Source organism: Triturus cristatus, chromosome 8, assembly GCF_964204655.1.
Source record: "Triturus cristatus chromosome 8, aTriCri1.1, whole genome shotgun sequence".
Taxonomy (NCBI): Eukaryota; Metazoa; Chordata; class Amphibia; order Caudata; family Salamandridae; genus Triturus; species Triturus cristatus.
In genome coordinates this window covers 189,911,448-189,928,523 of record NC_140591.1, presented here as the reverse complement: position 1 = coordinate 189,928,523, position 17,076 = coordinate 189,911,448, and the positions used below count along the sequence as shown (strand labels likewise).

General features: G+C 47.5%; 1 protein-coding gene across 3 annotated transcripts in view; it reads left to right on the top strand.

The window, feature by feature from the left end:
* DOP1B (DOP1 leucine zipper like protein B) overlaps window positions 1-17,076 on the top strand; it is a 687,459-nt gene that overhangs the window by 210,873 nt on the left and 459,510 nt on the right. For all 3 annotated transcript variants that reach the window (XM_085621292.1, XM_085621294.1, XM_085621293.1), the window contains one exon: window positions 9,853-9,976. In XM_085621292.1, the coding sequence (XP_085477418.1) occupies window positions 9,853-9,976 (124 nt within the window). The remainder of the gene's footprint in view (window positions 1-9,852; window positions 9,977-17,076) is intronic.

Here is a 17,076-nt window from a genome sequence, read left to right as displayed (position 1 = left end):
GGTTATCAGTGCCTCAAGTGCTACCTGTTCCTCTTGTCCTAAGCCGACTAACCTCTAATTGCTGGAGAAATGTCTTTATAGCCTGATCGTGACATTCATTCTGCGTATACAGCTCTTTATAAAAGAGGTGAAATACTCCCAAAATGTCCTCCATAGTTTCTGCTACATTCCCAGCTGTATCGACCAATGCCGTTATTTTCTGTAAAGAGTTGCTCGCAACCGCTGGGCCAAACAGCGCCATGTAGCCTCACCATATTCAGATCTCTCCTCCCTACACACCTTATATTGACTAGCAATTTCCTTACTCCATACCCTGTTGATCTTAGCTTTGCAACAAGCTATCTTAGTTTGTATTTCCTTGACTTCCAACCCAATCCTAATCCCCTGTATAAGTTCCTGCTCTGCTTCCCTAAGATCACTCAAGAATCCCTGCAGCATAGTCTGTTGTTGCCGCTGCTTATCCAATCCATAACTAAACGTCTCTCCTCTCAACCCCACCTTCAGAGCATCCCATACCATGTCACTGTAGGTAGATCCTCTACTTACATCCAAAAATTGCGTAGCCCACGTTTTCATATGATCCATAAACGAGCTATCCAGTAAGAGCTTCCTATTGAAGGTAAAAGCCATACCCAGTTTCGCTTGACTAATCCTATACATATCAAAAAGCAGTGGGCCATGATCCGCTGTGATCCTGGGCCACACCTGCATTTTTGCCACCGCAATGAGTGATCTAGACGTGAAAACATAATCAAGCCTAACTAATTTGTGGTCAGGATATGAATAAAAAGTATATCCGGGGTCCGGGTGATTAAGAGATGACCATACATCTACCAATCCATGATCGCTTATAAGCTGCTGTAGCGCTTTAAAGACTATAGGTTTTCGACCCTTATATCTATCATAGTCCGCATCCCAGATCTGACCTTCTACATGGATGTTAAAGTCTCCACATTAAATCAGCGGGGTGTCCCACGGGGCCAGTTCTACATTTAAACCCTCTAGTATTGCCGCTTCTTCCATATTTGAGCCATATACTGTCCATATTACCAGCTTAGTGTCCCCTACTAAACATTCAGTGATGGCCCACCTGCCAAAATTATTTACCAATTTTCTCCTGATCCCAACAATTCCTTGGCGGGCCAAAATCGCAACTCCTCTATTAGTGGTAGTCTGTCAGGGTGCCACACTCAGTGAAAATCCAAGCTCCTTTAGTACCATACGTTTACTCCAGGGTATATGTGTCTCCTGTATACACAGGATGTCAGGTTTCATCAGTCGTAGGTCTGACGCTACCCAATATTGCTCAAGCCACAGAAATTAAACAAACATATACGTAGCCCACAGGTTGTTATTTTACTTGCCATACCCATCACAACCAGCGGACCACGTGCATGTCATAACTTCCAAATAATATATAGTAATCATATAAGCCAACTTTCTCTTGCTTTGGATTGAGTTTTTTGATAGCCCCTCCCCACACCACCCTCTCCCACCCCCCTCTCAGCCCCACACACCCCCGCCCTAAAACACCCCCCAACATGTGCCCCACCACCCCTCTTCCCTCCCCCAAAACAGCAGGCATTGGGGCCCATGGCCCTTGCAATGGGGAGTTTAACTTCCTACCTTGTATGCCCCCCCAATCAAAATTATTTCCTTCTCTATTCCGAAAGTCGAACCGAGAAAAACAAACCAAGAAAAAATAAAACATAAAATAAATTACATGGGGACGTGGCTAAGATGGCGGCGGGATAGGACGTGGGTCCCTATCCCTCCGGCGCCACCGCGACTTAGCTTTGTTTTATCGCCCATTCTGGCACCCATCTGCACTTACCGGCGGGTGCGCTGCATAGCGACGGTGTCCTGGACTCGGTGGTGGGTTCCGTTTTGAGATAATGGGGCCTTTTCCCACAGATCGGCACTTTCCCGGCACCAGTGTTGCTGCGGCCTAGTGGGGGCCGGCCGACCGGTCGGGCCGCTGAGCAGAGGAGTAGACAGCCTTGATTCCTGGGGCAGCCTGCGCTGAGAGCTCTACGCGGCACTCGCAGGTACCCCCCGATGTGACTCTTGCTGCTCCGGCTGGGGGCGGAATTGGCAGGATCGTGGTGGGACGCGATCCGAAGGCGGCACCATTTTAAGGAGCCCCGGGGACGACCGACTCTATCTTCCCAGAAGATGGCGGCCGGCAGCGCCTAGTAACAAGGGCCTGTGCCCGGGCTGCGGGGAAGTTCCTGCCCCGAATCCCCGATCGCCACAAGGGGTCCTGCACTTGTGAGGCAGCTGATAGCGGCAGCGTGAATGTAGCGGCAATCCCCCGGGAGACCCACAGGTGAGAGGCGGCGAGCTGGGCGTGTGGAGCGCTCGATACGGAGGCGAGGCTCGGTCCGCTGATCGGCAGACGGTGAGGCGGCCTGATCGGGGCTACTGCTGGTGTCTGGGAGCTTGAAGGGGGAGAGCTGCAGCGTTGCCTGTGCTGCACGCTGGTCTCACAGTAGCGGCTGGGTCTAGTGGGAGTGGTGCAGCCGGGAAGCACGTCCCCAAGAAGGGGAATGTCGGTGTCAGCCTGCATGATGCTTTCTGCATGTTCCCATAAGCACTTTTATTGCCACCTCTCTCCTGAACTCAGAAAGTAATGCTTTTGATGGTGCCTTGAGTGCCTGACGATACACCTATGCTTCCCACTGGACAATAGTACGTGTGTGCAGCGAGTCCTTGCCCCGGTGGACCCTATCGGCTGCTCCCTTGTTGTGTCAAAGGTCACGGAACAGGCTGTGCATCAGTGACTAGGTGGCTGCAGCGCCCTGTCCTCCTGCCGTTGCTGGTCCCTAAAGGCGCTGGTAGTGAGGTGGTAGTTCTTGTGGCCCTGGCTCTTCTGGGGTGCTCTCTCCTGTGCTGGCCTCTGGACCTGGCTGCCCGCTGCTTCACAATACTCCCCGTGTTAATCCTCCGCTAACAGACTGGAGGGGTACTACTGGGGGTGAGTGGTGCTGCCCGGGACCGGCGGACAGCACGGAGTGTGTAAGTAGAGCAGGCCGGTGGTGAGGAGCTGCGGGGGTGTGCCCTCCTGCACGCCGCAGAATACTGAAGAAGGTCGTTGGACTTGTTGCAGTGGGCTTGGTGGTCGTGTGTGTTCTGGCCTGCTACCCGTCTTCGTGGAAAGGGGCACGTGGGTGTCCCGCGGCGTTCGCCTGTGATCACTATGTCACTGACTAGGGGAAAGAGAGACAAGCCTCTGAAAGATCTTCTACAGAAAACAACAGGACACGCCGCGCCACAAACTGGATCGGCGCTGGTGGATGAGGGGGATGCACCGGCGACTAAGGCCTTTATGATCGAGCTCTTCTCCAATATCAAGGAGGACATTCAGGACCTCCGTTCACAGCTTTCTGCTGATCTGCGTGAAGTTCGGCGTGATGTTGATGGAATTGGGGACAGAGTGGCGACTTTGGAGGAGCACGACCTAAGCAGGGATGATGATCTCTATCAGCTGCATCAGGAAATGCTGCACCTCCGGGAGCAGAACATAGAATTGCAAACCCACGCGGAGGACTTGGAGAATCGCTCCAGGCGTAATAACATCTGGATCCGGGTGGTTCCGTGGAAGGGTGAGGGCGATGATCTCCGTGCCTATGTCCATGCTTTGTTCCTGCAGATTCTTGGGGATGACGAGGTGCGGGAGATACAAATGGACCGTGTCCACCGTGTGGGCCTTCCGCATAGTGCTAATTCCCCCCCCCCCAGACATACTCGTTTGTGTACATAATTTCCAACTGAAGGGCAGGGCTAGAGATGTCCACCCAGTGCAATTCCGCGGCCACCAGCCTACGCTTTACCAAGACTTAGCGGCTTCCACACTGCTTAAACGCAGAGACTTTAAACCCATTACCAATCATCTCTGGGAACAGAAGATTCCTTACTCCTGGGGACATCCGTTCCGCCTCATCTTCAAACATCAAGGCAAATTGCTTCAAACCCGATCCCTTGCAGAGGCGTATTACAAGTTGGGATTGAAGGGGACCCCCTCCGGGGCAGAAGATACTTCACCGCTCACTCGCAGACGACGTCGCTCCTCTGACTGGCAGCGAGTTGGGGGGGATGATGCCGAGCCCTGCCCCTGACATGGCTGCTAGTAAGCTGGAAAGAGAAGCAGCCCTCTCTTAGGTTGCACAGGTTACAGACACCCCTGCGACACCTTGAAGTACTTGGCATGGCATTCATCTGAATACTACTATTGGCGTCGGAGGGAGGGGGGCCCTTGACAGTACACGGTGTTGCCTTCCCCTTGTCATCAGTGTGATAGACACGTCAATCTTGGTGCAGACGGACCTGTGCCACGCTCCCCTGGATATTGATCACTACGACAAACTTTTGTCATGTTTTCTTGTTTTCTTTCTGTTATGTCTTTTTCAGGTTTTTTTTATGCTGTTGACAGGGGATATTTTTGGGTGTTCTTTTGGGGCTCCGCATCAGTTCACGAACGCGATAGGCCAGTAGCCCGGTTTGGGGGAATGACCTTCATTAGAGTTGATCCCGGTGGTATGGGGTCGGTGCATGGATATTCCCTCCTTCACTGTTCTGATGAGTAGGGACCCGAACATTGTTAGTTTGAATGTACGGGGGCTGAATAGTCCTGTCAAGCGGTTAGCAATACTCTCCCTTTTAGAAAATGCTGGGGGGGATATTTGTTTGCTACAAGAAACCCGCCTTTTGCCTAAAGACACCAAGCGTATGAGGGATAGGCGCTTCCCACCACAGTTTTGGTCTTCGGGCCAGTCCAAACAAAATGGGGTGGCGATCCTCTTTAGTGCACGTTCACAATGCAAATTAGTTTCTACGATAGCAGAGCTGAAGGGTTGGTTCTTGGCAGTCAGGGTGCAATGGGGGGATATGCATTTTACGGTTGGGTCCTTATATGCCCCGAATGAGCGACAAGAACCCTTTTTGTGCTTAACCCTGTCTGAGGCTCTTGCATCTCCTGATTCGGCGCTTCTGATTGGGAGAGACTTAAATGTGGTGATGGATCTGGAGTTGGATAGGTCGGGGCAGCGATCTAATCAGACCGGGGCATTGTCACGAGCTGGGAAACAATGGCTCTCTGATTGCGGAATGTGTGATGTGTGGCGAATGCATTACCCGAAGGAGCGCGACTATGCATACTTTTCAGCGGCACACAATACATATATGCGCGTCTTGACCACTTTCTAGCCTCTTCATCACTTTTCCCTCACTTGCGCACTGCGGATATTACTCCTCGATCCCTCACAGATCATGCCCTCATTTCACTCCAACTTCCTGCGCGCTGCGCGCGTTCTACTCCTCCGGGCTGGCGCCTTCATGATTCCCTCCTTCACTCTGAAGACGTCATTCAACGAATTCGGGACATTATAAAACATTACATCGCTGAGAATGATCAGGGTGACACACCCCTCGCGTCGGTTTGGGAAGCCTTGAAGCTAGTAGTACGGCGGGAATTTATCGCGGTTGCGGCATCTTTCGCGCGACCTCGCAAAAGAAAGCGAACGGAGCTAGAGAAGGAGGTTGGTGAATTAGAGGCAGTTCACAAGCGCACGGGGGCGCCGAGAGTGTGGAGGGAGTTGGAAACGCGGCGCCGTATGCTGAAACATCTGGATCTGGATAGGGCTGAGCATGCGCTCCTGCGGCTCCGGCACAAATTCTACCTCAGTGGGGATAAATGTGGGAGGATGCTCGCTCATAGTTTACGGGCGCAGGCACAGTTGACCGCAATCCCCGTCATACGGGGTTAGAATGCAGTAGAACATACCACGGATGCCCTGATTGCCGATACTTTTCGTCAGTTTTACCAACGCCTTTATTCGAGGGAAGACATCCCTTTGCATGACCCAGGGGAATATTTGGGATCCTGTAATATCACCCCCTTACTCAAAACGTCAGCTTACGATTTGGACTCCCCTATTCCTCTCAAGGAAGTGATATCGGCAATAGCGCAGCTCAAAGTGGCTAAGTCACCGGGCCCGGATGGCTTTATTTTGGGTGGAGCTGGATCCCATTTTAAAGAAGCTTTTTAACTTTTTCCTAGACACTGGGGAGGTGACGCCTTCCATGTCTGAGGCGGCCATCTCTGTAATTCTAAAACCTGGGAAAGATCTAGTGGAGTGTGGGTCGTACGGACCGATCTCGCTCCTTAATATTGATGCAAAGTTGTTTGCGGGTGTGTTAGCCTCCCGACTTAATCCCCTCATGGATAACATTGTAGACCCGGATCAGTCCGGCTTTATCCCGACGAGGCGGGGGGGGATAATACTAAAAGACTATTGCACCTCATTGATCTTATTCACCGATCACATACTCCGGCCTTTCTGCTCTCGATAAACGCAGAGAAGGCTTTTGATAGGGTTGATTGGGAGTATTTAATCGCGGTGCTACGTATATTCGGGTTCGGAGATAATTTCATCCGTTGGGTTCGTTGTCTCTACGCCTCCCCCAGGGCGGCGGTGTGGGTCAATGGCTGCAAGTCGTCCCTGTTTTCTATTGCCCCTTGTCCCCCCTCTTATTTGCGCTCTGCATGGAGCTTCATCACTGCGAAACACTCAATCATTCAAATGTCAGTCTTGGGATATGCTGAGGTGGTGAACGCCGGGTCGAAATTATTATTGGAAGGAAAAATAAATCTAATCCGGCGAGAAGCAACAGAGTGACTTAAATGAATGTAGGAGATTCCCGCTAAGCTCCTCTGCCTAAAGTTGAGCTCTTTTCAAGTTTGGACGTTGATAACAAGATAGGAGAAGACAGTTACTAAATCAGACCTTCCAATAATAATTTCGACCCCCCGCCGGCGTTCACCGCCTCAGCATGTCCCAAGACTGACATTTTAATGATTGAGTGTTTCGCATTGATGAAGCTATATTGGTCCTGAAGAGAATCCCCTTATCTGTAGGGATTCGAAACGCGTAGACCACAGTGTTTAGGCCACATGTCTGCTGTGTGGCAGCCTAGGCAGCCTCTTAGACAAGACGTGGATTGTAGGTTAGGTTTCGGGGGCATCTCTGAGATGCCCTCTGTAGTGCTTTGTACATTAAATCCCACACTGGCATCATTGCGGGTTTAATGTGGGTTTGATACCAAACTTCTCAGTCTTCATTGTTGCCATTATGGTGCTGTGGAGTTCGTGTTTGACGAGCTCCCAGCACCATATACTCTTAAATGGCAGCACTGCACTTATGGACCTGGGTTCTGTAGGGGCACAGGGCTCATGCTCCTGTGCCCACACCACTGGCATAGGGCACCCAGCTAGGTGGCTGATGTATGCCAGGGCAGTGTAGGTTGTGGGCATGGCACACAGGGATGTCTGCCATGTCGACTCTTTGTTTTTTCTTTTACCCGGACACTCAGCCTGCAAGGGCAGTGTGTGTGTGTGTGTGCGTGTGTGCGTGTGTGTTAGGGTGCTGGGCATCTAAGGGTGGCACAAATAGTGCTGCAGCCCTTAGAGGCCTTCCCGGGTCACAAGGCCCTGGGTACCTATGGTACCATTTACCAGGGGCTGACATGTGGCCAGGGTTTGCCAATTTGGGTTTTTGGGAAGGAGCATAGGCTCTGGGCACCTGATTGGCAGGAGTCCAGGGCACACTCAGTCAAAGTACATTCAGCAATTCACCAAAAAGTGGGGGCATACCACGCAAGAAAGATGGCACTTTCTCGCAGCGATCATCGAGCACCGAGATCCGTGCTTCTGCTTCAGTAATTCTTTCTGTGAATTCATTGCAGGCTTTGGTGATCCTCCGAACAGTATTCTACAATTTCTAGCAAGCAGTGTGGGTTTTTAAATTCTCTGTACGAGTCTCGATTCTATGATCCAGTATACTTTGATATATTGATCCCAATGAGATTTCTTTATCCGGTTTGCGTAGTACCCCTCCCATGACCGAGCCGTCAACCCTTTCTCCTTCAGGTGACAACTCTAATGAAGAAGAAAAGTCCCATAAGGTACTCTCTCTCTCTCACCTATTTGCTGCCCCTTTTCCTTAGTTCTCTTATTTTCCTACTCACAGTCAAAACATTGTTTTTTTTCATCATCAAGGTAGGCGCTATTCTGCTCACTGGCAGTGCTCAATATTGATCCCTCATAGGATCTTGAATTAGTGCCTAGCGCACTTTCTTCCTCTGACGTATCCGAAGGATCAGACATTTAATTTTTTTCTCCACCAGAATCAATCTCTTTAGCAACGCCCCCATAAGCTCGTCCATACTCTACCAAGTCTGGAGCCCGCTCAGCTACAGATCACATGCAAATAATGTTCCCTAAGGGCTAATCAAGCGTGAGTGTGGTCAACATGTTTCGTGCCCCAGCTGCCCCAGAAGGGGTCAATGGCATTTCGTCAGGACCAAGTGGATGTGAGATGCGTGCACAACCGTTGCCGGTGTCCTACCCTCGCTCTGGGCCCAGAGCGAGGGTAGGACACCGGCAACGTTGCTCGTCTACCGCCACTCCGGAGCAACTAATGTGCTCTGTTCCTCCCCGTCAGCCGGAACTAGGTTATTGGGGGTCTTTGTACATCCCAGTACCAGTTCTTTATTAATTACCCCCTACCGTAATTAGCAACTATTGCTATACGGTTGTGCACGCATCTCACATCCACTTGGTCCTGACGAAGTGCCATTGACCCCTTCTGGGGCAGCTGGGGCACGAAACATGTTGACCACACTCACGCTTGATTAGCCCTTAGGGAACATTATTTCCTACACAGGGCTTCTACATTTTTATTAAGGCTGGAGCTACCTCAATAATTAAAATTGAATTTAGTAGGACGGCTCTAAAACCTTTTTTATTCATCCCACTCCTTGTGCACTACCTAGCCCTCACACCCACACGCACCCATACGGCTTCTTCAAAAGATCCCCGATAAAGAGCCCCGGTTTCGGGAGCCCGTCAGGCATTGCAGCGCCGGCCTGACGAGGGGCAAATGCCCAAATGATGAAGCATGACATCCCTTGGGGTGTGTGAGGGCATTTCGAAGAAAGACCTGTTCTTCCCCTTCCCTCCCTTTCCACTCCCCCTGTCCTAGACAGCAACCCCTAGGAACTGCTCACTCCTTATACTAAACTTTTGGCTTCACAGGACCTCCACCGAACCACTACTGGATTCGGGCCTGACTCAGACATTTCTATGGCTCGAGCCTCAAAACTATACACAAAAACAGAGAAATGAGTATACATCGAATACAATAAACACATTATGAAATATTTTATTTCATTCACAAACAAAAACATATATTAAAGTCAAAATTTAAATTTTATTGGGAAGGTTGGACCTTTTAAAATGAGGTTTAATTTCTAAAAGCCGAAGTTATATGTGGCACTCTAGCATATTGTACTGTCTTTTTTGCTCCTAATACAGACACTCATTTTGATGAAGCACAGCGGTGCTTCAATTGAGGTCACCAGTCATCCATGCTAAGTTGTATTTCATGCACTTGTGCAGCTCCCACAAATCAAGCTAACAATACCAACTTCATGTTTAGCCTTCAATTTCAAATTCTAGCACATTTACAGGGCATTTAAAAAATAAATATACATGTTACTTTTTTATGGATTTATATTTTAATAATATGCTAATGCAATTCAATTGTTTAAACAACCATGAGGTTAAGAACCGCTGGTCTACAAGAAAGGGTACCAGAAGGAAGAACTTATTTTAAGTCACATGCCGTCATGAGCCTTGTCCTTATAATCATATAACCTGTAATACCCATTCATATTGTCTAATCGCTCAATATTCCTGCTTTCTGGCCTATGTGTGTGAATAGTAGTGGGATAGAATGAATGTAGATTGTGATTTTTCCCATTGCTCAAAATGACTATATCCTATTTCCTTAGGATCCTACCGAGTGTTCTGTCCCACTCCTCAAGTCTGATGTAGTTCACATTCTCTCAGCAGCAACACAAACTCTTCTGAGAAGAGACATGTCTTTAAATAGAAGATTATATGCATGGCTACTAGGTAAGTGCCATTACTGTATTTAATGATCTTTTGTTATTATATAGTGCTTACGATTGCAGATGTGTGCCTTTGTTGTACTGTAATGACAGTTGTTGCTACTATTCTACAGATTATTCCGCAGTTTATAAACCTAATAAACACCCATATTTATCCCCGGGGGGGATTCAACCTTGTAAAATGCAGGGTGCACACAGACGACAGTGGGCGCTTAACTCACTGACATCGTACTACATTGGCATAAACATTGGCATAAACAATGCAGTGGCATTTTGCAAAGTAATGCTTAATTGTAGCAGACCTTATCTTATTTTTTCCACCGCCAAAATTGAGATTCACCTCAGCAGCTGACTCTGCGAACTACTTATAATGTAAAAATCATCATCCCTAGTGTCTGATGCATTCTAGAAATGCTACTGATGAATTTAATATCACTGATTATATTGTTTTCAAACCGTGCCCATTTTTTCCCTTTATGTCTTATTTCAACTTGATCTTTTAGAAAGATATCGTAAAGTGCAGCTGTGAATCATGGCAAGCATCTAGACACATTCTGCTTTAATATTTCTTGTGATCTATCCTGTCAGCCCAGCTGGGCCACTTTAAGTTAGTATACAGAGCTGGCACAACGGATGTTGAAGGTAGGACGGAAAGGTTCCTGGCCAGAGTGGGGCTTCCCAGGCTACAGAGGGAAGCCATGCTAGAGTTAGAGGGAACTCTGTGTGAGAGGTCGGTGCTGCCATTAAGGCACTAAATAAGTCCAAGGCCGCAGACCATGATAAATTCCCAGTGGAGTTCAATCACGCCTATTCTTCGGCCCGTAAGGAAAAACTGCTGGAGGTTTATTTAAAAGTAAGGGGGAGATGTTTATTAGCACCAACTATGAGCGAATGGGCGGTGTGTTTGCTGAAGCCTGGAGGGGACACTGTGGACCCTTCCGCGTACAGACCCCTAAATATGCTTAGTACTGATCTTAAAGTTTTGTGCAAGATGCTGGCAATGTGATTGGGTTTGGTGGTCCGAGACCTCGTCCATGAGGAGCAGTGCGGATTTATGCAGGCACATAGCACTAAACACAACCTTCATAGACTGGCCCATGTACTGCATGATACCATGAATAAGGAGGGGGATAGTGCCCTGGTTTCCCGTGATCTTTAATAGGCATTCGACACAGTGAAATGGGCCTTTTTGATTGTTGTGCTAGAGGGCATGGGGTTTGGACCTAACTTTTGTGCCTGTATTTAACTACTGAACACTCTATATGCATTAAGGTGGGAGGTGAGCTCTCTGAACCCTGGTCAGTGGTTAGGGGTACTGTAGTAATTAGAATGACACAACAGGTACTCATTAGGGCTGTTCCCTCTCGCTCCTGTTGTTCGCCTGGGCAATAGAACCCCTTGCTTTACTGCTGCACACGGAGCTGGCGCTATGGGTGATCCAAGTGGGGAATACCAAATTATATAGTCTCGCTATTTGCGGACGATGCATTAGCATATATGCACTCCTGGGGATTCTATTCCACTACTGATGAGACTCCTGGATGATTTTGGCGCGGTCTCAGCCTCAAAATTAATGTCTGCAAATCATTAATGTTCCTATTGGGAGTGCTGGTTGGATGCAGCCACACCAGTTGCCAGTTGTGGGACTCCAGTAGGCATTGGAAGGGTTTCATTACTTGGGGATTTGGGTTACACATACAGAAGCCCAGCATCAGTACCAGAATGTGGATAGGATGCTGACTGGTCTGGAGAGTTCCATAAAATATTAGAACATACTTCTTCTATCCGTAATGGGCAGGGCAGCCATAGCAAAATGGTCTTCCTTCCTTGCTGCCTGTATCTCGTACAGAACTCCCTGTTTCTGTTGACGGATCAATTTTTCCACAGGTTGGATAACCTGTTGGTGACTTTCCTGTGGGCTGGTAAGCGCAGCCGGGTGGCGCTTTAGAAACTAAAAAGGGGACTTGGAGGATGGGGTAATTGGTGGCCCCGGATGTACAGTTATACTACTATACGGCTCACCTGCAGCATGGAGCCCGCTGGTTTACAGAATCTTGTGGGGTTGGTGGTGCTCTTTAGGCTACCCAAGATACCATAGAAACTAACCCAGCTGGCCTTGTTACTGGCAAAAACATTGGTGGCCATTGGGTGGATGGGGGTGAAGGCCCCGTTGTTGCCACACTGGCTGATAGACCTACAGGAGTGTGTGGTTGCCGAGGAACAGCCCATGGGACTATCCCGCTAATGACGATGGGACGTCTGAGGCTATAATGCAATGGGCCTAATTGCTGGTATGTTCCAAGACGATGATGACCAGTCCTATGAAGATGGGTCTTAGGTGGAGGATTGATGGGGAGCTGAGTGAATTCATTTATTTCCCTAGCGACCAAGTGGGCCTTGATGTTTTATTGTATTGTAATCTGCTCACTGGCTTGGTTCTATGCATCATTGTCTTAAAAAGGCTTCGGACAAATGGATCATTTTTTGTCTTACTGGATTCAATATGCCCCTGCTATATATGAGATAATAGATTCTGTATAGTACTGTCAACGTACACTGTATGTTTTGTTGTTTGCTTAAAATCAACAAATACAGTTAAAAAATATTATTCTTGTAATCTCTTGTCATGATTCACAAACATATTTGGATATCCGCACTTGCCAATAGATGTCACTTTGTGATTCCGCAGTGTCTCTGTACTACTCTGAAGCAGAGCTGCATATAAATGCCACCTCTGCGCACTGACATAGATACCTTTCTTTCCACACCCTTTGATGTCAACCCAGAACTCTGCTCTCAAATCTTTTGGTTTTCTGACTACTCCATAATTTAGCTCTGACAGTGTGTCAGGCATGTTATCTCCTTTGCAAACGTCAGGATTCAAGCCATGCCTGCAGTAAGCAGATGTCAGTCACAGATCTTCACAATGTGCATCTTTGGTGCATGCGCTGTGATTATGACTCCGAGTTGTGAGGGTGATCGAGGAGTGGGAGGCAGAACTCTGAGCATAAGAGGCTGTGGTCAAAATGTTAGTGCTTCTCCTGTTTCAAGTCTCTAGGCTGCTGGCAGTCTCATTCATAAAGCCAGTCCCACGCAAAGTCCTTTTCCAGCTTCAAGTCTTCTGAAAAGTCAATTACGTACTACAAGCACAAGAAAGCGAAGTAAGATTCAAACCTATCTCCCCACTTGAAATCAGACAAGAAAGCGCAAGGGCATCAATCGAAAGATGGTATCCCACAAGCATTTTCTGACTTGGATCCAGTCATGCCTGAATTCCACTGACCACCGCCAAAGCTACAGCAAATAGCAACAATCAAAGAGGCCATGCTGCAGCTCTTTGAGATGCTTCTAGCTTCTTCCTGCTCACCTTCAGCCCCACAAAGCTGTAAGGAGCTCCAGTTGGATGTCTGCAGCCGGGCCCTCCCTTGATACCAACTGACACCATGGGACCCATTTCTGGGTCTGTACCCATGCCGGTTCAGACTTCCAAATAGCCTCTTTGGTCCTTGCCAGTCCTTCCAGAGGCAGCAGCACTGCCAATTCTACCAGACCCGAGCACAAGCTGCTATCAACCCCTCAGGCGTATGTTACACTATGAGTTTACAAAAGAGCAGTCAGTCATTATGCAACTGGACTCTTAATACTCAGCCTGTTCCTCAATGCCAGTACTATCAGAGGCTAGTGGCCTTATTCGGATCAAACTTTGACGCAGTTCAGGTTATACAAAATGCCCCCCAAAACATGGTGATAAGGCAGATAATCAACTTCCCCCAATTATTACAGGGATGGACTTTACCTGGACTTAACGAATGTCAGTGAACTAGATACATCTCCACAGTCTGAGCTGACTATGACACTGGGTACCATGGGCAGCTGGTGTGCTAAATTTACACTTGCCTAATGTTGAATCTAAGGCAAATTTAGTAACTGAAATCCTTAAACCTGGTCCTACTTCTTCGTATCCACTATTGCCTTTCAAAGATGCCCTCACGGACACTCTCATGCCCACATTGTCTAAGCTGTGCTCAGGCCCCCTGGTCATATGACCTGTAGCCTGTAGCCAGGAGACATAGACCGACCCCTGTTGATATTGATTTTCTGACTAGACATCCCACGCCTAGAAGTCTAGTGGTGTTGGCGTTGACAAGTAAGATCACCTTTGTTGCGTAAACTGAGTCTCTGGCTCAGCTCTGCGTGGTTTGTTTTTACAACCATGGGTGATACAAGTGAACTTCATTCAATGCACCAATGCCTGAATGTGAAACGCAGGTTTGTGTAGGCCCGCAGAGCCTTGCCCAATACATACTTCAAGTAGCATCAATGCTTTTGGGTTACTAACAGTTCCTAAACAGGGATTCAAGGTAACCGTGGTGGTCAGAAATAGACCTTTTTTGTTCTTCCACACCCACAACCGGAAGTAAGAAAAAGACACTTTTAATGAAAAGCATATTTATTTCAACAGGTGGACCCTGTTGCTCAGCACATTTAAAATAACCACACAGAATACAATTAAAATAGCACAAATGCATGCTGCGAACAATGAGAAAAAAAGAAACATTTCTACCATAGTTAAAATGTAATCTAAAAACCTAATACCCTAAAACCTATTTCTATACGCTACGCTAGGAGAGCATGGACTAGTAGAACTTGCATCTAGATTTTACCAGGGAGAATGAGTGCACTGCATACTTGTTTACAGAAAAGTGCTGTAAATTATCAGGAGTCAAAGGGGCCACATTCCCTGGTAAAGGCAAACATGCGTCACATCCGCATCAGCCTCCTTCTGGACTCAAGCTTGATATCAGCTTTCAGTAGAAAGTGCGATATGTCAGCATCTCTGGCAGGCAGCATCTTTTTCTGGCAGTATCTTGCTCGTGATTAAGGACCTTGTCTGACAAATGGACACGGGTAGGTCCTTTTATACAGTATCTTATCTAAGATGGAATTTCCAACATCACATTACGAGTGTCTGGTATAACCAATGAGCAACAAGATGCTAGTCTAAAATGCATTCTTTTCAACAAATAAGGTAAAAATATGACAATTCAGATTACACAGTTTTGGGTATTCATGTTTGACCTTGAAAAAGAGCTAACGAGGCACTTGTTCCAGACTAATGTCCCATTAGATATCTTGTTGCTGTCTGTATCTAAATGACTTGACATTTTCACAGGTTCTTGAAAAGATAAGGACAGACAACATCTGCGTCAAAGGCATACATATTGATGATTCAGCAAAAAAGTCTGAAAATGGAGCCTCGCCATTTGAAAATGGGGCAGGCCTCATGTTCTTTACGTCACTCTAAGGCTTTTCTGACCAAGCCTTGGATAGAGAGTTGGGATGTATTGATGCCTTCAGAAACAGAATGTTCTCTTCATCTAGATTAGAATTTTATTCCTTGAAAGCAGTATGTCTTCTGGACACCCTTTGCTCATATCTTATGGGCCAGCGGGATACTGCCAACCGTCCCTAAAAACATGAGTCTCGCTGGGTCAAACAATTCATGATGTCCAGGACAAAGTATAGTATGTATAGTGTGTTAGCTTAGGAATCGCAGATTGTGTTGGTAGAGCTGTTGGCACCAGTTTCATGCTACAGGGCAGGTATAGATGCTATCAACCTGTTTTTCAAGCAGCCATTAGGGGTTTATTCCAAAGGGCTAACTTACAGACCACACCAGCCTTCCCAACCTGTGCAGCAACGGCAGATCCTGGGCCTGATCTACTAAGTTTCTTATTAAGAAATCATAAATTGCTTCAAATAATAATTTGCTATTTCTTATAAGGAATCTACTAAAATGAATTTGGTATTAGTGGGTGCAATTTGCACACTGACTTCTACTGAAAGCATTGGTATTTTGTGAACCAACCTATGTATTAATAAGATGGCTCACAAAATACAGATTCGTACTGGGCCGCAATTCAGCCTACCTCATTAACTTGCATGAGGCAGGTCGCAAATTGAGACTCTCTACCATTGGTTAAAGTCACGGGAATGGTGGCCTGCTGGGGTCCGCAGACAACCATGTGTCTGTTTGCTTTTAAATAAAGCAATTTAAAAAAGATAAAAATGAAATGCATCTCTGTAGGAAAGTAGGATCTGCTTCTGATGGTTACCCCCTTATGTTGACAGGGCAGACATGGGCTTGCTCATGGCTACTGAGGAGGGACAGGAGGAAGAGAGTGACCCACTCCCTGACCTCCTCTCACAGAACCCTGATGATGGCTCAGTAGATGGTGTCGCTTTGGCAAGCAGCCTCACTGAGCAGCAACATTCTGATTGCAGGAAGGTCCTCAATCAGTTTAGGCACATGTTCTCAGTGACTCCAAGTCAGACAACCTGGTGTACCCATGAAGTGGATACAGGTGAAAACCTACCTGTGAAGAACAACATTTACAGGCAACCTGACTATGTCAGGGACTGCATCAGGACTGAGGTCCAAAAGATGTTGGAATTGGGAGTCATTGAGCCTTCAACTTGTCCTTGGGCTAGTCCAGTGGTCTTGATACCAAAACCTCACACCAAAGATGGTAAGAGAGAGATGAAGTTTTGTGTTGATTACAGAGGACTCCATGCAGTCACTAGGACTGATACTCATCCTATTCCAAGGGCAGATGAACTTATAGATACTTTGGCCTCAGCCAAGTTTCTGAGTACTTTTGACCTTACAGCTGGCTACTGGCAAATCAGACTAGCTGAGGATGCCAAGCCAAAAACAGCATTTTCAATCCCTAGTGGGCATTACCAATTTGTGGTGATGCCTTTTGGCTTGAAGAATGCACCTGCCACATTTCAGAGGTTGGTGAACAAAGTTGTATCAGGTCTGGAAGACTATAGTGCAGCTTATCTAGATGGTATTGCTGTCTTTAGCTCCACCTGGGAGGATCACCTGGTCCACCTGAGAAATGTTTTGGAGGCCTTGCAAAAGGCAGGCCTCACTATCAAGGCTACTAAGTGCCAGATAGGGCAGAGTCAGGTTGTGTACCTGGGCCACCTTGTGGGTGGAGGCCAAGTTCAACCATTGCAGAGCAAAATCCAGACCATCATGGAATGGGTTGCTCCAACTATCCAGACTCAAGTCAGAGCTTTCTTGGGCCTGACTGT